This window comes from Podarcis raffonei, chromosome 10 (genome assembly GCF_027172205.1).
Source record: "Podarcis raffonei isolate rPodRaf1 chromosome 10, rPodRaf1.pri, whole genome shotgun sequence".
NCBI classification, from domain to species: domain Eukaryota; kingdom Metazoa; phylum Chordata; class Lepidosauria; order Squamata; family Lacertidae; genus Podarcis; species Podarcis raffonei.
The window spans coordinates 40613014-40640261 of record NC_070611.1 but is presented as its reverse complement, the minus strand read 5'-3'; the positions used below and the strand labels follow the sequence as shown (position 1 = coordinate 40640261).

The following is a 27248-nucleotide window of genomic DNA, read 5'->3' as shown; positions in this document are numbered from 1 at the left end:
GGTAGGTCACTTTGGTGCTGCTAACGCAGCAGTTTGACTTCACCCCTGGAGTTTCACTCCATTGTCTCTCGAGACAGACGGATGCCAACAACAGTAAATGTGAGTGGCTTGATCAAAGTGCTAAATCTTACATGTAAGTCCATTTTAGCTCCCCCCTTTTTCAGGCATGCCTTTGCTGAAATGTTTGGAAGAAAGCATTAAAAATACTGTACCATGCTTTTGCTTTGTTTGGGGCCGATGGATTCATCCTATCAATGTCTAAGGTTGCAATCCTAAACACACTTAATAGGGAGTAGGCTTTATTGGACACATTTGGAATTTGTTATGGGTGGACATTCGTAGGATTGTGCTCTAAACCAAGCCTGTGTGGTATGAGCCGATAGCCCTTTATGAAAACATGTTTTAGTTTGTGCTCATTCTCCTTCTGCTAAGTTTGACCGCTTCTTGGAAGTGCCATTATTACCTCCCAAGTGAGATTTCTTTTTGTTGCCATCTCTTTTTGACCAAATGTTGCCATGTAAATCCTAACTAAATATAGTGTCTTTAAATATTAAATATTGTTTGCAAAAAATATTTAATATAAAAGTTTAGTTAACTCTGCCCTAGATAACAACATAATCGTTGCCTATCATTTGTGGGATCACCATAGCAACTACGACGTGATCTCTTGAATTTTAGCACATGAATAAAATTGCTAGTTGACAGCATTAAAATGTGTACAAACTTTTAAATTTATAGTCTTCCTATAGTTTAAGTAGATTACAGTGCATTGTTTTAATGTTAAATGTGTTTACTAATATTTTAAATCTTGGTCTTTTGCGTGAGAGAGCTGGAGCGTTTGATCCAGCCCTAAGTGTATAAAACACGGCAGCCTTAGTTGTGCATTTTAGTTGCTAATGGTTGCCTGGTTGAACGTTGAGTGATCGGTTTGCAAATAAAATGGAGGACGCTTACATTTGAATGCTGTATCTGCATTTTAGGTACCCATACTTCCTGATTCTACTTGCATATAAGGAAAATGTACTGTTAGAAGCAGCTCTTAGTGATGAAGAATGCCATGTATACAAGTGTCTTTAACAGCTTTTTGATCATGATGCAATTTTTTTTTTCTGATAGGGTTGGTAAATACTTTTAAAAACATGTTTTCAACATGTCTGTTTTCAACAATGTTATAATAATTCGCACCCAACAACTATTATTTATTTCCTTTGTGAATTGTTTTCTTGGAGGCATCTTGAAGTTATTTATGATACATTTACAATATATTACATAAACATTGCATATATAAAAACAATTTTTAAAATTACATATAATACAATTATAAAGAGTAAGGTAAGCTCTACAGTGAATATACAATTTGTTTTAAAGTGGAAGTGATAGGAAGGATGCTACCTACCTATTCTTAATGTCCAGCATAAAGGAGGTTGGCAGTTAGCGGTGGTGCAGGTAGTAATAAGAATTTAATAGGTCAAAAGGAATTGCTGAGCTCACTCCTCATTATTAGTCCAATGACATTTTATACCAAATGTGTATTTACAGTAGACTTAGCTTGTTGGGTTGTGCTGATATGATCTATTCAATCTAGCAGTTATGGTGTGCTTGCAGGATTCAGTGTAGGTGCTTCTTGCTCACTTCTGTAGCATTGTAATGCTCTACATGTGAATTAGAAACCCCAGTATTCAGAGGGAACATTTCATCAAGGAGAATGGGAAATCCACTCATTGGCATGTTTCAAAGATTGAGCCAGCAGTCTGTGCTCATTGGCCTATTTCATAAGTTCCCAACATTGTGTTTCCTGTTTAGAAGTGTTTTCTCTTCACGTGGGGGAAAAAGCATGAAGCTTGCAAATAGAGTCATGTGTGGCAGTTGCCAATAGGGAGCTGCCTTATACTTTGCCCAGTGGTCCCTCTTCCATCTCTTCCATCTGTGCTGCCAGGAGAAGAACTTTTGCAGCATTTAGTTTCTGCAGATTGCTGGCATAGCATTATGTATGAACCATAATCGTGATTTAAAATAAACATGTTCATCTTCCTCATGTATGCATTAGAGGTCATGGTTTAAAACAGTCATTTGTGGATCTTTGGGTCTCATACTTTAGCAGTGACCTGTGCAACTCCAAAATTTGGCACCCCGCACATCTCGCCTTCTATTCTGCAAAATAGTTGCTGCACCCCATGTGGCGACTCCTAGGCCTCGCTCCCAGTGTGACCGAACCCGTTGTGCTTCCCTAAATCCGCCTCTGCTTCAATCCAGGAGTTATGAAGCTGTATTATTTAGCTAAGCAGTTTAAATTACTGTCTCTGCTTAATATGTAAGGCTAAGCTAAGCGTCTATAAAATGGAAACTTAAATGTTCCAGAGGTGTTCCTCCTGGCAATGTGGAAGGGAAGGGGAAGGCAGAGTCTGTGAGCTTGACTTTTTGTTTGGGCTCATTTTACTTCACTCACATAGTTCAGCATTACATACAAATGTGGCCTAGAGGTAAGCTTCCTTAGCTGTGTTTTGGCACAGTGACTGAATTGGAGTCTGGAATCTGAATTCTGCAGAAAGATCCTATGGATCAGTATCATACATATGTTAAGATGAAGTGTAGACAAACCCAATGACAGAAGTGATATAGGTTTAAAATGTAAGTTAAAAGTGTTCCAAAAGTCAAAGTGGATATGTATTGCATGTCTGGCATTGAATTAGCAATTATTTGCTTATCATATTCAAAATTACAATTATTGTTTACTACTGCAACTATTGCAGGCACATCCATCTCAATTTATAGTTTTTGTTTGACTCATATTTATGAGTGGTTTGAAAACTGTATTGTTGAAATGCAGTTTTCTTGTTTCGTTACAGAATATTCTATATTTAGATAGAACGATGAATTAAAAGTAATATAAAAAGCAAGGGAATACTATTAATTCTCCCCCTTATGTTACAGGGATTTATTTGTCCTCTTTGTATGAAGTCTCATGGATCAGCTGAAGAACTTTTTAAGCACTATGAAGCAGTTCATGAATCTGGTATTGATACAAGCCAAGGAAGAGAAACTAACATGTCTCCAAACAGGTACTAAGCAACACTAAGCAGTAATAACTTATTATAACGGCATATTAAGCATGTAGTAATCTGAGCATTGAATAATATATTGAAGCATGTTAATCTGCAGTAGGTAAATGGTTCAGTTAAATGAAAGGATGAAGGCTACCAGTGTTAGAATCTTCAACAGCTTGCATGCTATTCATTGTAGCAGACAAGGTACAATGAGATTTTCTTGTGTACCGTTTGTAAAAACTTGCTAGGCCTTTGAATTGTTCATCACTTCTTACGATTTTTCTGTGAATGAACTTTTAGCGTACAATTTTTAATATTGATTTATTTTTATTATGTTTATTGTTGTTGCTTCAAGACTTTTCTGGAAAGTAACACATAAATAAAATAAGTTGCTGCAGTCGCAAAGATGCTTTTCTCTCTCTAATATTATATCATTGTTGTAGTAATTATTGACTGTTCTGGTTCCCCCTTTTTTTTTCTTAAAAGATGTTTTTTCTTAAAATACATTTTTTTTCTTAAAAGGGGTTTTCCTAATGCTTCATGTAGAGAAATGACTGCATATGCATTTCAGAACTGGATTGCAGTGCTAAGTTTATTTAACTAGGAAGTAAGTCCATCTAAAGCCAATGTTTAAGTTTGGACTGCATCTTAAGGTACTTATGTTAATAAGTGTAGCATTTCTAAATATGATGGTTAATATGAGGGGGAGCTAATGGATATATGCTTAACTTGTATCTGGAATTCAGAAGACTAACTGAAAGTAGTTTGTTTGAATATTTCTCAGAGAAATAAATGTTATTTAATTTAACTGCAAAAATTTATTTTAACACAAGTTCAAACATTATTTGTCTCCCCTTTAACATGGGATGTTTTCAGAGATGATGTAACACTACTACGGCAAGAAGTTCAAGACTTGCAAGCTTCACTTAAGGTTGGAAGTGTGCATTACTTGTGAATGCAGTTCTTTGTTTAAAATTAAAAAGTGCATTAGAAGATTGCCAAACCTATAAGCTCATAAAATGCTTTTAACTTTCCTTTTCCTCAGGAGGAGCGATGGTACTCTGAAGAGCTGAAGAAAGAATTAGAGAAAGTTCAAGGGCAGAGGCAGCAAGTAATTGCTTTAAAAATACTTGAAGCAGGTTTACCACAAGCAGTTTGTTATCATCCTTGAAATGGAAGATTAAAACCTTTTTTGTAAGGCACGTGGCCTGATTCAGTTAGTTCCATAACTCATTTACTGAAGTAGTTTAAGAATATTGCATGTGTGTGTGTGTGTATCATTTAATAGATTTATTTAATAGATTTATTTAACCTATACCAATAGTGGGGAACCTGTGGCATTCCAGACACTGTTGAACTTAAATGCCTCTGATGGGGAGTTAAAAGTCCAGCAGCATCTGTAAGTTCACTGGTTCCGCACCACTGAACTACACAGTAGTAGTGTCAACAGTATGACCAGCTACAAAGCTTTCATATTCATATTCTGGACCTATTCCCCCCCCTTAAGTCTTCTGTCCCTTTCCCTCCAATCTTGTTCTCTTTCCTCCCCATAGCTTCCTTTTCCTCCTACCACCCTTTTCTTCTCTATTGCCTTTCCTCTGCTGATCTTCTCCTTCTACCCCTCTTTAATGCAGTGCCAGTTAAGGAAGAATTGCTTGAAGTGTGCTCTTTTTTTTTAATGCAGTCTTAAAACCTGTGAAAACCAGATATACATGTACTGATCAAAATCCTATTAAAGAGAAACCCGCCCCCTCTATTTTTACTGGGTGATATCCAGCTATGTCATACTTGGCATTAGGACCATAGAAATCAGTGGACTTAGTTACTTACGTTTATTGATTTCAATCAGCCTACTCTTGAGTATGAGTATTTGATATCACCTACTGATCCTATCTGCATCTGTCTTCATTTCTCTGGTCGCTTTGCCTCTCTCTGGCAGTTTGAGTTCCAGGTGGGATAAGACCGTGGGGGCTTCATCCTGCAGCTCTGTCCTTTGATCCTAGCAGAATGAATGCATAGTAACCCAACAAATGCAACTACTTTACAATCTTTATTCATTTCAGTGGAGTCCTGTCAAAGTGAATGGAGATAACATAAAAGCATAGCATTATTTATTGTTCCCTTAGTGTAGTGTGTGGACTCATAGAAGTACTTGTATGTACTAAATAATTTGTCTTAGTAACTTACTCAAGTGCAGGATTATTCTTAGTCACAACAACTTGGCATTCTTTTTTCTAGAGGTAACTGTTGAATTTGATCAATAAAATGTGCTGAATTTAATCAGTTCTTAACTTTTGCAACTTAAGTGTGTGTGGAACTAAATGGCAATATTTTTAAATACCTCTGAAAATTTTCTTCTTTTCTTTTAAAGGAGTCTAAACCTGATGGACTGGAAACTGCTGCATCTACAGGTAGCATACTTTTTTAAACACAGTTTTGTGGTGGTTAAAGAAATGTAATTGTCAAGAAAATGTTATTGCATGATTCACATATCTCTTGAAGCATTCCCCCCCACCCCGCATAATGTCTGCTTCAAGAAAGCGACTCAACCAACTGTAGTGCAAATATTTCAGTTTGAAGTGCAGCTGACAAATATTCTAAAATTTTGTTCTCTGCTTTTGTCTGGAGCCATTTCTGTACCTCTAGAAAGTCATGCTGGTTCTGTGTTTTAATTAGAGGAAAGGAGATTAATTTTCTTGTAAAAGTGTACATGTTCCTGTTCCCTTTTAGAACAATTTCTTTTTGCTGCAGCTTATTATAGTTAATGATTTAATAAACCACAATTGCTACCAGGTTAAATAATTGGGAAACCACAATTAACACATGGTTAATTTGATTAATTTGATGATCCATTTGCTCTGGAAATTACTTGTAGTCCTCCACTTTAGTATTTATGTTAAAATAAGCAGGAAATCCTTATAATCTAAGTGAGTAATGTGGGAAAATAAATTTAAATAATAGTGCTCAAGATTGCTGTGAGTAAATGTGAAACATGCCTGTACTTTGTATGAAAATGCAGCATGTCTGCATAGTTGTTTTGCAATATAACTGGAGTTCCAAAAAAAATGTACTTATTTTTTAGGATTTGATTATGTTAAGCATCATTTTTTATTCACACGACAAGATTCTATTTAATGTGAAAAAATGTTATTTTTATCAGTATAGGGGTCTGTAAAACATTACTCCACTTCTGAGATATTCAATAAACATGCTTTCTTTTTAGAATTAGAATCATTAGAACAGCAGCTAGAAGAGAGTCATGTAGAAAACTTTAATATTAAGCAGATGAAAGACTTATTTGAACAGAAAGCAGCACAGTTGGCCACTGAAATTGTGGGTAAGTGTCCATAATTGTTATGCAACACGATGCTTGTTTCAGTTTAAATTAAATGAATGACCTTTTTTGTGACCTTTCTCTTAACGAGATCTTAAAGCCAAATATGATGAAGAAACAAGCCTTCGACAAGCTGCAGAACAGAAAGTGGCCAGTTTGACACAAGAGCTACAAAAAGAGAGAGGTGTATGCGAAGATTTGAAAACAGAGCTGGTAACTTATTATCATGTGATCATGTTTTACTTGTGCTTTGTCCAAATTGGAAGGGGACGGTTCCAGCTATTGATCATTTTAACTGCATTTTTTAAACAAGCTGTTATTGTTCATCTTTGACAGTGATTTTTTAATGTTACAAAACAAGGCCCTGATGTAAGAATCTGTTGTCTTGCCCTAAACTAAAAAAAACTAATGAAAGAGGGAAAGAGAAATTGTTGTTGGGAAGTAAGAATTTTGTACTTATTTTTCCCCCTGTTTACTAAATTTATCATGGCTTTTTTTTTTAACATTCTGTTGCCACATTCAAATTAAGTACGTATGCACAATTAATCAACCGCACAGTGCATTTTCTACCCAGGAAACTATTCCTGAGTACAAAAAGTAACTAGATACAAGTTATTACCCACAGCTGTTGCAAGTTTTAACCTTCATATGACTTTGAATTTCTCTGAGCAGTTCCAGTAGATGTAGTTACACTGTACTGTAGCAACAGGAGTTGAGTGTCAAGACATCCCATGAAGTTAAAACCAACTTTCTGGACCTAAGAAATGAAAGCTGGATTTGCTGTTCTAGAACTGTTCAAATACAGAAATATTGCACATGATGCAGTGACCATGTTGGTTTTTAGCAGATCTAAATCTGGCCAGTGCAGTCTAGAATATTTTTTGTGTGCTGTTAATATCCCCGATCGCAGGTGTCAAGTCAGAAAATTTCTGGCAAACCATATTGAAAATATGCTGCCTGTCTGATTTCCATAAGATGTATTTGCCATTCTTTCATTTTTCTAAAGCTTCAGAGGCCCGGGGTGGAAGATGTTGCTGTTTTAAAGAAGGAATTAGTTCAAGTTCAAATGCTGATGGACAAGATGACTTTGGAGCGTGAGAAAGAATCTGAGAAACTGAAAGATGAGTGTAATCATTTGCGAGCAGAATGTTCAACATCAGAGGTAGAGTATCTAGCAAAAAAATATTTCTCATGTAAAAATAAATATTAATCTAGGACTCTTTCTTGAGTTCTTTCTTTACTGTAATATATATATTTTTTAAAAACTTTACTAGAATCTGTTATCATTATCAATTCATATCATCTTTGGAAGCCTGTGTGCACTGCTACTTCCAAGTCAATTCCCATTTCACAATATCATTTTTATTCTCATTATTATATGGTGATATCTCTAGGCAGGGCTTTTTTGTGACAGTACCCACTGGTACAGAGTACTGGCATCTCTCTCTCTCTCTCTCTCTCTCTCTCTCTCTCTCTCTCCTCCCCCCCCCCTTGGAGCCATTTTCTGCTGGCACCCATGGCACTTTAATCAATATATGAGTACTGGCACCTCATTTTTTAACCAAAAAAAGCGCTTAAGATTGTGATGGTCAACTATATGAAAATCTATAAACAAGTTGTCTGTCTAGATTGTTAGTTTTGCATTTATCATATTGTTTATTCAGTGTTTGTGACATGTTCTTTTTAGTCATCTGTGCTCATCTTCCTCTTGAATTCTAGATACTAAAAATGCTTTATAACTTGATTATATAGGGCAGTGGTTCCCAATTAGCGAAGTATTGTGCCCTCCCTGTTTTTCAGAAGCTAAGCCATGCACCCCGTACTTTTGAAAATTTTAATATCTCTTATGGTAGTTTTAAGGGACACAGGTGGCGCTGTGGGTTAAACCATAGAGCCTAGGACTTGCCGATCAGAAGGCCAGCAGTTCGAATCCCAGCAACGGGGTGAGCTCCCGTTGCACGGTCCCTGCTCCTGCCAACCTAGCAGTTCGAAAGCATGTCAAAGTGCAAGTAGATAAATAGGTACCGCTCCAGCAGGAAGGTAAACGGCGTTTCCATGCGCTGCTCTGGTTCACCAGAAGCAGCTTAGTCATGCTGGCCACATGACCCAGAAGCTGTACACCAGCTCCCTCGGCCAATAAAGCGAGATGAGCACCGCAACCCCAGAATCAGCCACGACTGGACCTAATGGTCAGGGGTCCCTTTACCTTTACCTATGGTAGTTTTAGTTATGTGAATGGTGCCACAGACCCCCTGGGGTCAGCAGACCACCAGTTGGGAACCACTGATAGTGAGTATGGGTTGGAAACGTGTGGCTTGTCAGATGTTGTTGGACTCAAACTCTCATTGTCTCTTAGCATTGGTCAGGCTGCCAACAGTATCTGGAGGGTAACAGGTTCCTTACCTAAAGAGGACTGCCGTTGATATATAATGGGCATAAACCAGTATGAAAAAGCAAAACAAATACTCTTTACTCGAAGAATGTAAACTGTAGTGGGACTGGGTCCCTGAATTAAAAAGGTGCTGCCCACAAAGAGTTATCTAAATACTTGCAACTTAATCTTATATATGCTTACTTGGAAGTATGTCCTAATATGTCCAGTGGTAAGTGTGCATAGGTGTTGCAGCCTGATAGTGCAGCTCTCTGTGTTTCCGCTCAGAAGTAAACCCCATTGAATTCAGTAGTATTTAACCCCAGAATTGCAGCCTAGCCTTGCTAAAAGTACATCCATGAAATTCATGAAATCTGTGTTTAACGTGGTACTAGCATTTATCATTGCTTTCTTTCACCATTCACCCATCTGTTTTAATTTTTTTTGCTGCTTTCTCATGGAGGTCTTGGAACTTGAGGTAATACTTTTAAAAAAAACAAAAACAAAAATCCCAGCCTATCACATTGAGTTCAGTTCTAAAGATCATTTCAATATCTTATTGCATCAGGTGGGAACTTACTGTGTATCTGTGTGCAAATCAAAGACATTTCAGCAAACCTTTTGCAAATAATTTAACAATTCAGCAAAATATTCGGGTAAGTAGATGAACAATGCCACAGAGTGTGATTACAGAGGAAGAAAAACTAAAGGCTGTGGTTATTATGTCACATCTGTGGAAGTGTTGGGGGACGTGGCATGGTTTCCCCCCTTCGGTACCTCAGAGCCACCCCTGATTAACTCTCCTTTTTTACTTAAATACTTAAATAAAATAAACATGTCCTCTAAGTTTTAAAAAGTGACTTGGAAATTTGACATAGAACCTCATTTGATATAACATCAGTGGAACAAGAGTCCTGTACTCCTAATTATGTCTGAAGGGGGAGAGCAGAACAGCAGTACAGCTGCCGTATCCTGCTGAGTTCAGCCTACGAGTGGAGCATAAAACACACAGCTGGAAAATACAAAAACGGCATAGTAAGTCACATTATAGCAGCTAATCCTATACATTATGACAGCTTGGATTAGCGTGGCAAGGTCCCTCATGGCCAAGAAGTGTAGCTTTATATGAATTTATTGGGAACCTCATTGGGTTGAAGAATGGGGTGTTAAGTTATAGAAATAAAAGGGCTAGAGCTTATACAAAAAGCGTAGTAGCTAGGAAGCACTCTACAATCGCTACTGCTTGTCCAAAGACAAGGTGGGGTACCTGACCACTCGCAAAGCTTGTGTTAAAATGTAGACAAACCAATTCCATCTATCACAAGTAGATGTACTTGCTTCGTAAAACCACAAAAAAGGACAATGGAAAGGGACCAGTTGTCCAGAAGTAACCCTGTCTGTAGCGAATGCTTATACTTTTATGTTATGGAAAGCCAGTAGTTTCATCGCGAGCTACATCCTGGTAGCTGTTTTGTAGCCATAGTACATTTGAGTGCACACACATGCAAAATAGGTTCATACATGCACACACACCTTTCAAGGATCTGAGCTCTGTCACCAAATTCTCTTTCTCGTGTTGATAGTAAACATGCTTCCCCCCCGCCCCCCCGGACACTAAATATTTTTAACTTTCATTTTGTAAAACAATAACTTATTGTGGTAAAAGAGTAAGGGACCTGCATTTCATATGTAAAAGTTAAACACTGATTTAGTAATCAGTAAAACCGTTTGAGCTTTATACCATCACATTGCCCTGTATCCATCTATATCAGATAACTGTGAAAAAAAATTGCCCACTGCCATCTCCTTTCTGAAAAGTTGTTTCTGGTTACTACAATAAAATGGGAAACAAAGTTTCCTTCTTATCCTGAAGAAATTGAAAGAAGTGCTACAGGAGCAAAGCATCCTCTTCCAGAGATTCTAGATATAATTAAATATGCTCAGTTTCTTGGTGGTGATCTGAACGAATAAAAACTCAGTTTCGTTAGAATACCCTCATGGAACACACACACACTGAACCAAATATGTGAATTGTTCTTCTACCTTTTTCTTTTTCTTTTTAAGACTACTATAAATCAGTTAAGAGCTGAACTTGCCAAAGGACCACAGGAGGTTGCAGTATATGTACGGGACCTTCAGAAGCTTCAAACTTCCGTTAATGAATTAACACAGAAAAACCAGGTAAGAATCCTAGAGCTATTAACTTTATTTGAGAATGTCAATTAACACCAAACCTAGCATTTTCAAGTCGTCAGCTAAAATTCTCAACGTTGCATCCTTGGAATTTCAGAGGTGTAGAACTCAGTTGATGAAGCTGGCAGAAGTAAAATAATTTAGTGGTACAGGTGCCCCTTGACTTTTTTCTTTCTTTCTGTTATTAAAAGAACACAACAAGAAAACAGAGACCATGATACTGTCCCTTGGTATTTAAAGGGGAATGCATTTGATTTTGGGGAGAGAGAAAAGATAGAAATTATGAGTTCATATCCATGCCAGCTTTCCCATACTCCCAAGATTTGGAAATACATGGCATTGCTGTGATGTTTACAGACAGGTATAGAGATAGTGAAAAACCGTTTGCTCATGTGGGAGCTGTGTGTGCAGCTGCTATAATTTGTGGCAGACCTTTCTTGGGCCGCGTATTTTACAACCGTGTAAAATGTTCATCTGTGATGTGGCCCTTTTTGCAGCAGCAGCTTCACGTGAGTATTACTCAGCTTTGAGACTTCCAAGGCACTTGTGTGGAAACAAGCACAAACAGTACCTGTAGCATAGATATCATTCACTGAGCAGAGCATACCATGCATGTGTTTTAGACTGAATTAGTTGGCCCTCTTACTTGTTACATACTTGGTTTTTTTTATCTCCTCGTAAAAGAACGGCACCGTGATACCAGTCAATGCTTAAGAATTTTAGTTGAGAATAACTTCTCAGCATAATGGAGTAACCTATACTTTAATTTTAAATTAATCTAATACTGTAGAGTCTGGCAGAAAAGTTGAAAAAAAGAGAATTGGGTTATACTCAATTAGAAGAAAGTCTAAATGAAGAATTACTTGGCAAAAAAAATCTGCAAGCAACCCTTAATCAAAAGGACTTGGACTGTCAACAACTTCAGGCAAGGCTGTCTGCATCTGAGGACTCATTACAGAGGTTACAGAAAGAATTGGGTGAAAGGAGAGAAGCAAGTCAAAAACTTAAAGAAGAATTGTCAGAAGCTGAGACCAAGTACCAACACCTCAAGGCCGAGTTCAAACAGCTACAACAACAAAGGGAGGAAAAAGAACAGCATGGCCTACAACTTCAAAATGAACTAAATCAGGTAAGATGAATGTTTTTCACACAGAAGAAATTTTTATATTTATTTTTCAATTTACCGGTATTCATTTTCATATGTGGATTACAAAATAAAGCATAAATTCACAGCTGAGGTAACCCACATTGGAGGAAAGTGGGGCTTATAGTGGTGGCGGTGGAAGCAAGCTGTGGGGGCTGCTTGTTCTGTGGTGTAAGAGTAGGGCAAGCCTGCCTGTTAGCCGTACGGAGACTTTTGCCTTAGACAGTGCTATGGGAAGAGGGGAGGGAGCAAGACTTGAATGTTCTCACCTGGCCACTCGCCTACTCACCCGTTTCTGTTTAGGACTCCAGGAGCACCACTTCTGCTTTGCCATTGCAGCAGAATGGTCAGCAACACTCCTGCACCGCATTTTGCCCATGTCAGAATGTCCGGGCTAGGTAGTCTTGAAGATGGCCTGCACTACTGCTGCTTTGCCAAGGCAAATACTGTTCAAAGTTTAACAGAAGTTAATTTTTAAGTGTAGTGAACGGTTTGGGTCACTTCAGACAAAATGCCTCACTCTGTAAGGACCCTACATTTCCTCAGTAGACTCCGATCCGCATATTCACTGCCATACAGTGGTACCTCTGGTTACGTACTTAATTCGTTCTGGAGGTCCGTTCTTAACCTAAAACTGTTCTTAACCTGAAGCACCACTTTAGCTAATGGGGCCTCCCGCTGCTGCCATGCCTCTGGAGCACGATTTCTGTTCTCATCCTGAAGCAAAGTTCTTAACCCTAGGTACTATTTCTGGGTTAGCGGAGTCTGTAACCTGAAGCGTATGTAACCCGAGGTAATACTGTATTTGCAGATGTGAGAAGAAGTAGAGCTGTGTGTCATCAGTATATTGATGACAATGCTCTCATAATGTCCGGATGATTCCAATTAGTAGTTTCATACAGATGTTGAACAGCATGGGGGATAAAACAAACTCTTGTGGAAGCCCACATTGAAGGCTCTATGGGGCCAATCCCCCGTCACTGCTCTCTGGCTCTCAGATAGGACTGGAAATAGCACAAAGCAGTGCCACTCCAGGATGATACCATGGTCATGGATATCAAAGGTTGCTGAGAGATCAAGGAGAATTAATGGGATCAGAGTCTCCCTGCAACCAAGGCAGTTTCCATGCCCAAACCAGGTCTATTGCATTTCTGTGTAGAGTAGCTGGTTCCAAATTTGCATCTATAAATATAAAGTAGCATATAGACATTTTATACAAATCTGTACCTTTTTGGTGGTGTGCGAGTTCTTCTTAGGGAGGAAAAAACAATCCCTAACCCACCAGGGAGAAAAGCTTGTTTGCCGTTTTCGATAAGAATCTGTTTTGGTTTTCTAACCAATTGCCTGTAGTAGACTTGGGCTCATGCTGTGCCTGTTTTTAGTGCAACATACCTCTTGTGGCATGATTGAAGTCTATTGGTTGATAATGTTCTTTGGTGATGTGCCAGAACTGAAGATTCTGACATCCTGTTTGGAATTTAGATTGGAGAACTTGCAGTTGTCTCTGTAGCAACCAAGAGTAAAAGCAACAGCATCTTTAACTGATGAGTTCAGCTGGAAATTCATTTCATCATCCTAGAGTGTGCTGTAAATTAATATGATTTGAATAAGATGATTTTCTGTAGGAGAAATACTGGACTGAATAATAAATTTCAAGAAAAAGAAGTGCAGCTCACTGAAATTCTTCTGTGATAACATCACAAAGAGATGCATTCCATCCAGACTTGAGGTTTCATAATGGAGAATCTTAATATTATCCCTGTAGACCACAAAACATTCCAACATACTTAAAAAATAATATCATACGAGTCTGGAATCCCCAGTACCTTTTGTAATTCTGATTTCAAAAGGTGGAACTAAATATAAAGGCTTCACAGTGTTTCAGGAAGGTTCCAAAGGAAATGTCCTCTGAGAAGACCTCTTTCTAGTTGTTTATCAAACTGTTGACAATATAGTCAAGGTGATACTGCAGGTCTATTTCAGAAGTGTGATCCAGTGTGATGGGAGAGGCTGTTCTTGGGACAAATCTGTAAGGCTGTAAATATATTTCTTATGTTTAACCCTTCTTTGTAAAGTGCTTTATAATTCTTAGCTCATTTATTGCTCCTAAAAAATTCATAAACCCAGCATGTTAAAAGACAACCCTGTAAATAATCCCACAAAAACTTCTAGCTTGCTGGGGAAAGACCCAGAAGAGGGACAGAGGACTGTATTGCTGTGTTGGGCCTGGAGGAGGAGACATTCCTCCTTGGACATCCCTTTCGGTTTCTATGCTGGGCTCAGGGGATGGATAGAACACACTATCCCATATCTGCCAGCCAACTCAATTGCCTGCAGGCAGGTCTTTATTGTTCACGGCTGCCGTCTAGTGCTTAAATACAAGGCTGTTGAAAGATGTAGGATAGCCAGTATAGGTTCTAAAGCACAGGTGTAATATGTGTGGGACCTGTTCATAGGAACATAGTCCTGATAAAATGGCATTTAATAAAAAAAATCAGACAATCTCAAATAAGGTTAGATTTTGCAAGCCTTGATTCTTTAATCTGATAATGGTTAACACATGATAGATGGTGTATTACTGTGTGGTTGGCAAGGCCTAATCACTGACAAGTGTGCTGTTCCAGCTGTTTCTAATGGAAGAGAGATAGAAAGGATGTTTGAGTTGCCTCAAACTTGAAAGAGGTTGCTTTGTTTGTCTCTGGCTCTCTGAGATATTTATTACAGAATCATTCTCAAGTCTTGCAATCTGTATTTGCCTTAGCTATACAACTGACAGATGTTTCGTAGCCAACATGGTGCCCTCCAGATGTTATTGGACTCTCATCTTCCATTAGCCACAGCCAGCAGGGTCAACGGGCATAGATAATCGGAGTTGCAGTCCAACAACATTTGAAGGGCACTATGTTGGCTTCCCTTGTCTTATGGTATGTGCTTCTTTATTGTAGACATCCCTTTTATAGAATCACAGAATTGTATGCTTGCAAGGGACGCCAAGGGTCATCTAGTCCAACCTCCTGCAATGTACTTACGCAGTTCATATGTGCACATACAAACTGTACGTCTGAATAAAAACATAGCCTTCGTATGTGTGTCTTCAAAATATTTGCCATTTATTATCATTACAAATATTTATTACAGAAAAAGAAAATGCATGAAAAAGGTGAATTCACAAAACCAAAGCAAAGAACGAATATGATCTTATGATCCCCTACTTTTTCATTCCAAAATAGGAAGGTTATCCATATTTCAATTAACTTATTTTTGTATAAATTGTTTTCTCTTGATTTGACACAATAAGTAAAGTTGGAGCTTGTAAGTAAGTCTCAAATCCCAAAAAATCCACTCTGACAAAGGAGGGTATCCTTAAGTTGAAATTGACATTCCAACTGCTGCTAACAGAATAGTGACCATTTCAGTGTCCACCTTAACAACACAGTCCTCTAACTAATGTAAGTTTATATTCAGTGGGTTCTTTAGAATCTCATATACAGTTAATTATTTGATGTTATCCAAGACATGATTCCAGAAATTCTTAGTTTTACAACACTCCCCAAAGGTATGTGGGCAATATGCCTAGTGTTCACTACAAATATAAAATTATTTGCAAGGTGTAAAATACTATCAGTATAAAGTTATAGTGATTTTATTTTAAATTAATTGCTATTATACTGTGTTCATTCTGTGCCCAATCCATTTCCAAGCTCTTTCTGGTATGTTGGTTCCTATTTTTTCTGATTCCCTTTCTCTTTTTTAGATAAAGTTTGAGAAGTAGTCTATAGGTGTTATCCACCTTTCCTTTGTGTACTTTAACACAGCACAGATAAAACAGTTATCGAAATCTAATCAATTGCTGCTTATATATGCAGAATATACAAAATGAACAAGTAAATAAAAACATGCCATTGACCCCATTCTTTAGGTGAGGTAGCCTTGAAAGGGAATGATTTGAGTCCCTCCCACCTAACATATTGCCAAAGCAGTGCCTTTTTATGTGCAGTTCCCAATCCAGTGATGTGAACCATATACACGTTACCCACTGCATGATCTGTTGATAGAGTTTGCATGCGAGTATAGCAGATTCAAAGATAAAGTGCCAAGTGTCTGCCAAACATTTTCTTTGAGAATAATGAGACCAGTTTCTCCCTCCAGTTGCACAATAAACTTCTGGAGACAGAGCATCAGCTTGGGGAAGCACATGGCCGGCTAAAAGAGCAGAGACAACTGTCAAGTGAAAAGCTGATGGACAAGGAACAGCAGGTGGCTGACCTTCAGCTAAAACTTTCACGGGCTGAGGAGCAGGTAGGAATTATAAGCAACATGCAGTTCTTGCTTAGCTTTTAAATTATGTTCGATAGTAGGTATCTGGAATATCCTTTATCATATTGTTGTTGGAACTTTATAAGCCAGTACCCTATAAATGTGCAAGTTGCTTTGACAAATTAATCCAGAAAAGACTTTGAAGTCTCTTGACCACTTAAACTTTGCAAAAAAATAGTAAGGACACAAATTATTAATCAGTACTAAAATAAAGGAGGACGGGAGGTCGGAATTGAACTGGCCACTGCAAAGAGGGTGAACAGGCACTGATCGTCTTCACAGGGCTCTGTGAGATGATCTCTCTCTGGAATTTGTGGAACGAGCCGTGGCTCATCTTTCTCTTGAAGTGAGATCAGTAGCCCATCCTGCATGCTGCCAACAGTCTCTTCCCTCTGCTCCCCTTCCAGTACTTCTTTGGGATATCCTGTGTGCTTCAGTTGTAGCTACACCGGGGTGGGGTGGGGATCCAAATGGTTTCAGTCTTAGCTAAAGAACTGTGCCTTCTAAAATCCCTTATTCTGTTCCCTCTCCTCTCTCTCCAATCTGAAGACATACAAAGTAGGTAAGGTGATATATTTTTAATGGATCAAAGCAGGAGGCGGAGTTACGCTAAGACCAGACCATGTCATTACCGAGGAGGCAGGTTTAGTTGTTGTCTGAAGACTATCCCTGCCTCCGGGTCTGGCCTTGACCGGATGGATACTGGAATCAACAGGGGAAACCTACATGACCTGAAGGTGTTGCTGTGTAATGCCAGGTCAATGATGAATAAAACCACTGCCATCCACGACCTGATTGTGGATGGAGGATTTGACCTGGCATGTGTGACAGAGACCTGGTTGGAGGAAGCAGATGGGCCTGTCCTTGCCGCTGCTTGCCCACCAGGTTTCTCTTACGCACAGCAACCCAGGTCATGTGGGCGGGGAGGGGGGGTTGCAGTGATTTTTAGGAAGTCACTAGCTTGCACCAGGCGTCCTACTGGGAAGATCCAGTTTTCTGAGTGCATGTTCTGGAAGTTGGGCAATAGGGGCAGTACAGGATTCCTTTTGGTGTACCGACCTCCCCGCTGCACCAAGGATTCCCTGTCTGAGCTGCTTCAGGTCGTGGCGGATTTTCTCCTGGAGACACCTAGTTTGGTTGTCCTAGGGGATTTTAACATCCATGCCGACACGACCTTACAAGGGGCCGCTCGGGACTTCGTGGAAAGCATGGCCTCCATGGGGCTGTCCCTGAATAAGTTTGGCCCAACTCATAGTCATGGACATGCCTTAGACCTGGTGTTCACCTCTAGTGACGTGGGTGATCTGACACTAAGTAAAAGTGAAACAAAAGAAGTGCCATGGTCAGATCACTTCCTGGTGCAACTGGACTTCTCCGCGACCCTTCCCCTCTGCAGGGAGGTGGGACCAATTCGGATGGTCCGCCCCCGCCACTTAATGGATCCAGATGGTTTCCAGAGAGTGGTAGGGGATGCTTTATCCCATGTTGATGGCCTTTCAGCTGATTCCCTGGTGGCCCGCTGGAATGCGGAGTTAACCAGGGCTATCGACTGTCTGGCTCCGAAGCGCCCTCTCCGATTGCATGGAGCCCGGACAGCCCCGTGGTTTTCTTCGGAGCTGAGGGCGATGAAACAATCGCTGAGACGGCTAGAGCGTCGGTGGCAAAAAACTCACTCCGAATCTGACCGGACACAGGTTAGAGCTCAACTTCGAGCCTACCAAGTGGCGATAGCGACGGCGAAGAAGACTTTCTTCACCGCCTCTATTGCATCTGCAGAAAATAGTAGCAGGAGACTCTTTCAGGTGGTTCGCAATTTAACAGAACCACCTTTACCACCGGGGCCTTGTAAAGACCCCAAGATCTCCTGCAACGATTTTGCAAAGTTTTTTGCAGATAAAATCACTCATATTCGGAAGGAGCTAGACACCACCGTGGGAGCAGGGCTGGGGCGGGAGAGTGCTAGAGCTCTGTCTGGTCAAGTTGCATGGAATCAATTTCAATCCGTTACCCCCGAGGATGTGGACAGGCTGCTTGGACGCGTGAAACCAACCACCTGTCTCCTTGATCCTTGCCCATCCTGGCTAATAAAAGCAAGCCGGGAAGGGCTGGGCGATGGGCTCTGCGGGGTGGTGAATGCTTCCCTCTGTGAGGGAACATTCCCAGATCCGCTGAAAGAGGCGGTCATTAAACCGCTTCTTAAAAAACCATCTTTAGACCCGGCCAGTATGGCGAACTATCGCCCAGTCTCAAATCTTCCATTCTTGGGCAAGGTGATTGAGCGCGTGGTTGCTGAACAACTCCAGGCACGCCTGGAGGATGCGAACCATTTGGATCCCTTCCAATCAGGATTCAGGCCTCATCATGGGACTGAAACTGCCTTGGTCGCGCTGGTTGATGATCTCCGGCGAGCTAGGGACAAAGGTGAGAGTTGTTTCCTGGTTCTGCTGGATCTCTCAGCGGCCTTTGATACAATCGACCATAACATCCTTCTGGACCGTCTAGAGGGGCTGGGAGCTGGGGGCACTGTTATGCAGTGGTTTCGCTCCTTCCTCCTGGGCCGTGTTCAGAAAGTGGTGGTGGGGGATGAGTGTTCAGACCCCTGGGCCCTCACTTGCGGGGTGCCTCAGGGTTCCGTCCTCTCCCCCATGCTTTTTAACATCTATATGAAGCCACTGGGAGAGATCATCAGGGGGTTTGGACTGGGTGTCCATCAATATGCAGATGATACCCAGCTCTACCTCTCTTTCAAATCAGAACCAGTGAAGGCGGTGAAGGTCCTGTGTGAGTGCCTGGAGGCAGTTGGAGGATGGATGGCGGCTAATGGATTGAGGTTGAATCCTGACAAGACAGAAGTACTGTTTTTGGGGGACAGGGGGCGGGCTGGTGTGGAGGACTCCCTGGTCCTGAATAGGGTAACTGTGCCCCTGAAGGACCAGGTGCGCAGCCTGGGAGTCATTTTGGACTCACAGCTGTCCATGGAGGCGCAGGTCAATTCTGTGTCCAGGGCAGCTGTCTACCAACTCCACCTGGTACGCAGGCTGAGACCCTACCTGCCTGCGGACTGTCTCGCCAGAGTGGTGCATGCTCTGGTTATCTCCCGCTTGGACTACTGCAATGCGCTCTACGTGGGGCTACCTTTGAAGGTGACTCGGAAACTACAACTAATCCAGAATGCGGCAGCTAGACTGGTGACTGGGGGCGGCCGCCGAGACCATATAACACCGGTCTTGAAAGACCTACATTGGCTCCCAGTACGTTTCCGAGCACAATTCAAAGTGCTGGTGTTGACCTTTAAAGCCCTAAACGGCCTCGGCCCAGCATACCTGAAGGAGCGTCTCCACCCCCATCGTTCTGCCCGGATGCTGAGGTCCAGCGCCGAGGGCCTTCTGGCGGTTCCCTCATTGCGAGAAGCAAAGCTACAGGGAACCAGGCAGAGGGCCTTCTCGGTAGTGGCGCCTGCCCTGTGGAACGCCCTCCCATCAGATGTCAAAGCGATAAATAACTACCTGACATTCAGAAGACATCTTAAGGCAGCCCTGTTCAGGGAAGTTTTTAATCTGTGATATTTTAGTGTATTTTTGGTTTCTATGGAAGCCGCCCAGAGTGGCTGGGGAAACCCAGCCAGATGGGCGGGGTACAAATAATAAATTATTATTATTATTATTATTATTGGTCCTTGATTAAACAAGAGGTCTTTATTATTTACTTCCCACTCAAGATTTGTCCTGGGGTTAAGGCAGTGGTCGCTATCTGGCTTTAACTAAACCTATGAAGATTATTGTTATTGTTATCTAAGGCACAGCATGCAAAATTCTAATTATGTCAAAATTCTTATTAATGAAACAGAAGCCATTTTCTTTTTTTCACATGCAAATTTCCAGATGTAAAGCACCATGCCAAGTTACACACTTTTATTGTACTTTGGCACCTGTTGGTATAGAAAAATTATTCCCTGGTGAAATACTGATACTTCATTTTGTCTAGTACAAACCTAATACATGTCTTCTAAACTCATTTAAAAGGTATCTATTTGTAAACTGCTTCAGTATTAGACAAAATGATAAACGCTATTAAACTACTGAATTGTGCTTATCAGTTTTCAGTCAACAGTCTGTGACTATTTTTCTAAGCTAAAGGAGAAAGCAGCAAATGCAACTGAATTGCAGCATCAGTTAGATAAAATGAAACAGCAGCACCAGGAGCAACAGAATCTTCAGCAAAGCACGACAGCAAAGCTGCGAGAAGCCCAGGTAAGAGAGCTCATGCTACTAGAAAAAAGATCACATTGGCAGTAGGTACAAGAGGTGGCAATATCAATTTCCTCTGATGCACCACGTGAGCCCACTACTAAAAAACAAGGATTTGACTCCTGTCATTTATTCATGCTTCAGTGACTTTTACATTGGATTAATGACACCCCAGTTTAAAAAAGCATTACAGCTGATGGACTGAAAACCTCAACTGGTTCAGAGTTTTGATGTTCATTTGCTGATGGTATAATGATATGTCAACCATATAAAATCTGTGCTGAAGTTATTTTCATTGGCTGCTAGATTTCTGAGGCCCAATCCAAGCTATGGGTCTTAAATTTTAAATCCATAAATAATATGTTCTTACTGTAAACTGTGCCAGGAGCCATTATGGTTAAAAGGCAATATCAAAATACAGAAAGTAAGTAAGTAAATAAGTAAGTAAATAAGTAAATAGAAATGTGTTATAATTAATTAAACTCTTTTATTCTCCTGCCACCCGCAAGAATGATTTGGAGCAAGTGCTACGTCAGATTGGGGATAAGGATCAAAAAATCCAAAATCTTGAAGCCCTGCTGCAAAAGAGTAAGGAGAATATCACCCTGTTGGAAAAGGAAAGGGAGGATTTGTATGCCAAAATTCAAGCCGGTGAAGGAGAAACTGCTGTTCTTAACCAGCTACAAGAAAAGAACCACACTTTGCAAGAACAGGTAAGATTTCTAAGGTAGAATTCTGGGTTCGTTTAAAAAGAGCTGTTGCTTTTCTGTTCGATTCACAAAGTGTGTCATGACTGAAATAGTAAAAATAAATGGAAAGAATACTGTTTAGGCATTTAAAAGATCAGACTTGTTTTTTTCCTTGTAAATTTGTTATTTTAATATTCTTGAATATGTGAAAAATTGTTCAGTACATACAATGATATGTTATTAGCCCTATCCATACTATAGAGTGCCAACACCCATCTTGCTGATATTTTGTAGTTTAAGCATATTATTTTCACATTGGATGTGATAATCTGATTCAAAGTTAGATGTTGCTTTCCCTCTCTAGTGTATATATAAGATAAATACTTGAGTATGTTGTTTGTGGATACACTGATACAGTCTGTTCCCATGCTGTTACACCAGTATACCCTAGCCAAATTAGCATAACATTGTCAGAGTCCTGTGCTCCCGTAGCTGCAAAGTAGAAAGCAAAATAATGTCAGTAGAAATAAGAGAGAACCTAGCAACACTGAAGGCCACTCCTTACAGCATTAATGCCATAAGACTGCCCTGATTGTGCTTGCTGAAGATGGCCCCAGATTAGTTATGCATGGAAGGCATCAGTCAAAGCCTGGTGAAGGCTAAATGACACCATTTAACAATACCATTATATCACCCACCTTGGTTCACATCCTTTCTTAGGCATAGTGCAAAACAGGAAGAGATGCCAACACCTTCTTTAGTACAGATCTCCATGGTACGTGTAGAAAGGTGGCAATTGATATATGCCATCAGGAGCTTCAGGTGTCGCTGTAGGCAAAGGCTTGAAACCCTCAACAGCCCAAACATAATCCACAAACATTTTGCCAGGGAGCACTGCGAGGGAGAAGGAAGATTATTCTTGCTGCAGCAGTCGACCAGTTTCATATTCTTGTTAACACAAGAACTCCATGAAGAGCCAAAGTGTGGCAGACCTCTAGGGAGGAGAGCCAATGTATGGTGTGTATATAAAATGACTTTCTTTGTAGGAATGAACCGAAAGTTGAGCTTACACCAAGAACTCAAAAAGAGCTTAATAGGAGGGCTATAATCAGATAGACCCTTCTGAGTCAACTTCCTTACCTTTCCTTACCCTTTTGATGCTTACATTTTATAAATTGGTTTTGCAGAACAACTTTAATTTGCATTTGATTCTAGTAATAGCAGGGTAAACGTGTGAAGTCTATAGTAGTGTTTATCCTACTAAAATTATAAAAGAAAGGCCAACGGTCAGTGTTGGTCTTCATATTCTAGAGTAGACAATATATTTTGTAAGTTTCCCTGTTCTGATTATCCTTTTGTTTTCTTTATAGGTTACTCAGCTGACGGAAAAACTGAAAAACCAGTCAGAAAGTCATAAACAGGCCCTAGAGAATTTGCATGAGCAAGTGCAGGAGCAGAAGGCGCACCTAAGAGCCTCTCAAGACCGCGTTCTCTCCTTAGAGGCCACTATAAGTGAACTAAATACTCAGCTAAGTGAAAGCAAAGAAAAAGTAATACAACTTGATTTGCAGGTAATTTAATTTTATGCTGCATGCGAATCAAAATATATGAGGGGCAGGGATACTAGTTAAATTTCAATAAGCCTGGTGACAGCAATCTATCTTGATCACCTTCAGAAATTTGCTTCTATAATTCCCTGAAATTAAACCAGTATCCATGCAAACATCACTATTTTTTTTTAAAAAGTTTGTAACTGTAACTTGCATGCTGCAGTTGTTTGCTCTTCATCAGTTAAACTACACTTGGCACGATTCTTTGAGAGAATCTATTTGCTTTAAATATATGGCATGGATGTGACCTTAGTGCTAATCAGAATTTAATTCAAATAGCTTTTGAGCTCTGATTTGCTCATCCAGCTGTTCCTACCTTTTCCTCTTTCCTCACCTGTGCATTGCCACTGCCCACTTTTTGGTTTGCACCTTGCTGCAACGTTTTGTCAGTTCGTTTTGGAAGCTCTTTTCTTTTAAAAGATCTCTCAAAGCAAATATTTCCACGTTTATGGATGACAGGAGCTAGCTTGGGGCTATCAGTTCTGCTATAGTTAATGAAGCAAAGATTTGCATGAACAGCAAGCGTAGTTGACTTGAATCTGGCAATATTGCTGAACCATGTAATTTACCTGCAAATTACATTTGCACTGAACATCAAGGCAGGTTGAAGTATTATTGTCTCTTTATTGTCTTGCTATACACTAAAGAGGGTTAGAAAACATAGAGCCAGAGTAATAAAAGATTTGCTTTATGTTATTGGCTTTGTGGGTTAGAAGCTCTCCAGAGTTTGGTTAGTTCTATGGGCTTCTTTTTTGCACTAGCCCCTGGAACTGTAAAAATGCTATACTGGAGGTGTAAGGAGTTGTTGCTGCCAAACTAGTAGAGATAACGCTCCAGGCGCACAGCCATTTCTGTCTTGTTGATTTATTACTAAAAGTTCAAAGCAGTTACAAGAGTTCAAACAAACGCGTCCATGCTTCAGTCAATCAGATGTCTCGACTGAATATTTGTGACGTCTTTTCCCCAGCATGCCCATCGGTGCAGGGCACGCCTCCTATTTCCTTTGTTCTGTGAGTAGCTAGTTCCGGGGACTGGTTGCCCCCTCCCTATTTCCTCTTCTGAGTCGGAAGACAAACTGCTAATGAGCTCTTTCGGCTCTTGATAATTGCTTCTCTCCCCCCTCATCTCTCTAGCTGTCTCCCTTTCCCTGACAGGAGGAATGTTGGTTTAGCTCTGTTCTGAATTGAAAATAGGCTTAGAAAATAATATATGAAATTTAAAATCATTTCTATGTTAAAAGTCAGTTTAAAACTCAGAAAAACTAAGGTACATTTGGAAAGTTCTTCAAAAATACTCACAACTGGCAACCCATTTTTGGAATTGAACTGATGAATTGTGGCTTTTCCCTGAATTGATGAACAGTTGAATTGCTGTGATGAATTCTGTTTCAGTGGCATCTTTTGGGAGAATAATTGATTTAATTGGTATCAGAATACTTAGTAAACTGCTTACCTCAGGAAAATAAAAGTAGTTTAAAGAAACTGCAGTTGTTGTAATATTAGTGATTGACACTGAAGCACTTGCTTAATTCTCTGTCAGGTAAAAGCAAAGACTGAATTGCTTCTATCAGCAGAAGCAGCAAAAGCTGCTCAAAGAGCAGATCTCCAGAATCACTTGGACACTGCCCAGAATGCATTACAAGATAAACAGCAGGTGAGAGAAACAACAAGGTCATGTAAAATGCCTTCATGATTAACAATGATAATCTGATATGCTTAAAACCAGATCACTTGGGGAAATCTTGTATATAATAATATAACTCTGTGATGACCTTTTGGTTGAAATTGTTAAAACAATATTAAGCTATTTTTTTTAATGAAGTGTGAAGGGAGATGCATACATGACTTACTGCAATTATGAATGAACTGTAGTGGAAGAAAATGGGTCAGATTTGACTCGATTCACACAACTTTTTAGGATTGTCTGAAGCCACTGTGGGAATGTCAATCAGCTAATGAATGAATGAGTGGGTGGGTGTAAAATTCAGAAATTAATACTTCTTTTTTATTTGTTTGTTGTATTTATTTATCTATCCCATAATGGAGTACTCTGGGTGGCTCATGAAGAAAATTAAGCAGTTCTTTGGGTCCTAGCCCATATTTTTCAGCTGGGAATGAATTTTCCTTGATGCATATTGGCTAATGAAGCAATTTATGGCCACTTAAACTTGAGGGAGGGGTATTCTTTTTGTATGCATTTTTGTGTTTTTATATTGTAAACTGCTCTGTGATTTTCAGATGAAAGGCAGTATGGAAATTTTAATAATAATTAATACTTTAAAAATGAATTAGTTAAGGGCTTTCAGCTGCAAAGAAAATTTTTTTCTGTTAAACATGTATGACAGTTACGGGGATTCTCTAAAAATTACCCTTTTCAATGTTTATTAAAAGGAGCTAAATAAGGTCAGTACACAGTTGGATCAGGTTACTGCTAAGCTGCATGACAAACAAGAATTCTGTGCTCAGCTGGAAGCCAATCTTAAAGAGTACAAAGAAAAGCATCTTCATTTAGAGCAGAAAAATGAAGAACTGGAAGGTCAGCATAAGGTTAGCATCTAGGAACCTTTTTATCATTATTATTTGTTCATATGCTGCATATATGATACGTGCATTATCAACATTGGCAAAGTGAGGATGGTATGAGTGGAGAATTGCCCTGAAGGTAGGATCAACTTTTTATTCACCTGATTCAATGGCCACCAAATGTAGAACAAAGAAAAAGAAAAGGAAGGAGAAAAAGAAAAGAAAAGGTCTCCAAATTGTAAGGGATGTAGAGGGAAAATGAAAAAATGAAGGTTTCCTAAAAATGCTATGGCACAAAAGCAGCACTGCTTCAGTAATGTACTTGCCTTTACAACAGTAAAGGACTAGAGTTTGGAGGTTATTTGACGTTTGACTGCCTCTTTGAAAGCGAAGTTTTAAAAACAGCACTTTTAATAGCAATTGCCAGTTCACATTTAATCACAAAATTTCTGTAAGCTTCCCTGAAATATGTGTGGAACAACATCTGTCAAAATAAAAACACGATTTCTTTTCAGAGCAAATGAACAGAAGGGGGAGGGGGAATATTTTTCAGAAGTAGCATTTTGGGTGTAACTTCATTATTATTATTCATTGAGTGCCACAGCTGGACTGTCAGTGTGGGTGAGGCATATTTGATTCCTAAACATCACATAGCAGAGATGATATCCTGCTCTGCAGTGTGTTTTAGTGGGTGAGACTGAGGTGCTGATCAAAGTCAAGTTCAGGTTTAAGCAAGTTACGTTGCTTAAGGATAAATATTTGGATTGTATGTAAGGATCTTACCCAAGTAATCTCGAAAGTGGCCATTTCTTTGAATATTTGTGGTCTTCTCCTTCTTAAATGTGGGGAAAGGTTTTGAATTTGTTTCTATCTGTTACTGGGGAAATTAAAGAAAAGAAACTACGCCGTTGAAATATCATGTGTATATGCTATACAAGATAACAAGTCTTGCCCTCTGCTTACTTAGGAGAATGGGAATTTATTTTTTATTTTTTAAAAAACTTCTTAAAATTGTGGCAGTGTATTTTGTGAAAATTGTTAACCTTCTGAAATCTTCCATTTCAGAAACTTGAATCTGACATTCTTGAAGTCATGGGAAGTAAGGAAAAGGCACTTCAGGAGCTACAGGAGCAAAGGCAACAATGCACAGACTTAAGTCTGAAGGCTGCAGAACTGACCAAACAACTAGACAGAGAAAGAGAAATGTATGCTAAATATCTTAAAACATACTACGTTCCAACTCTGAATTGAAGCATTTTTGTTGCAGAATGCTTCTTCTTTTCCCTCACCCCCACCTTGGGATTATAGCAGGGTTGGAGATTTAACTGCAGAAAGCTAGAAACGGCGCACATTTTTGCTCCCTTAACTCACATGCCCTGCATTTTAGCAGGAAACATTTCTCCCTCCTTCTGCTGCCAGCTGCCAGCACACCTAACTGTATGCTTTGCTCATCTGATCAAGATGCATTATGGTGTCTCTGATTTTCATACCTGAGCCACTGTTTTCCTTATGCCACAGTTACTTAGACACATCACAGTAGCACATGTCCCTCCAGTGATGGTCAGTGATGGTCCAGTGAACCATACCATTGGCCTACTGAGTTCCGTTTTGCCTATTCTGATTGGCAGAGACTCCAAGGCCTCAGACATGTCTTTGTCAGCGCTTCTACCAAAAATCATTTTATAAGATGCCATGAATTGATCCTAGGCATTTATATGTGCAAAACACATGCTCTGCTCCTGAGCTGTGCTCTCCACAAGTGCAGTGCAGGGATTTG

The 27248-nt window shown here is 39.8% G+C and overlaps 1 protein-coding gene and 1 long non-coding RNA gene across 4 annotated transcripts in view; one reads left to right on the top strand and one right to left on the bottom strand.

The window, feature by feature from the left end:
- EEA1 (early endosome antigen 1) overlaps positions 1-27248 on the top strand; it is a 47354-nt gene that overhangs the window by 7742 nt on the left and 12364 nt on the right. For 2 of the 3 annotated variants that reach the window (XM_053406376.1, XM_053406378.1), the window contains 16 exons: positions 2932-3059; positions 3921-3975; positions 4090-4155; positions 5416-5455; positions 6268-6381; positions 6470-6591; positions 7385-7540; positions 10814-10930; positions 11733-12071; positions 16236-16385; positions 20534-20653; positions 21160-21363; positions 22710-22910; positions 24489-24602; positions 25340-25495; positions 26537-26676. In XM_053406376.1, the coding sequence (XP_053262351.1) occupies positions 2932-3059; positions 3921-3975; positions 4090-4155; positions 5416-5455; positions 6268-6381; positions 6470-6591; positions 7385-7540; positions 10814-10930; positions 11733-12071; positions 16236-16385; positions 20534-20653; positions 21160-21363; positions 22710-22910; positions 24489-24602; positions 25340-25495; positions 26537-26676 (2222 nt within the window). The remainder of the gene's footprint in view (positions 1-2931; positions 3060-3920; positions 3976-4089; positions 4156-5415; positions 5456-6267; positions 6382-6469; positions 6592-7384; positions 7541-10813; positions 10931-11732; positions 12072-16235; positions 16386-20533; positions 20654-21159; positions 21364-22709; positions 22911-24488; positions 24603-25339; positions 25496-26536; positions 26677-27248) is intronic. The other variant, XM_053406377.1, reaches the window with a different exon arrangement.
- LOC128422410 (uncharacterized) lies at positions 22038-26912 on the bottom strand. The gene is made up of 4 exons (XR_008332498.1): positions 26843-26912; positions 26255-26348; positions 24248-24346; positions 22038-22233 (listed from the first exon to the last, which is right to left on the bottom strand). It is a non-coding gene; the product is annotated as an uncharacterized LOC128422410 (long non-coding RNA).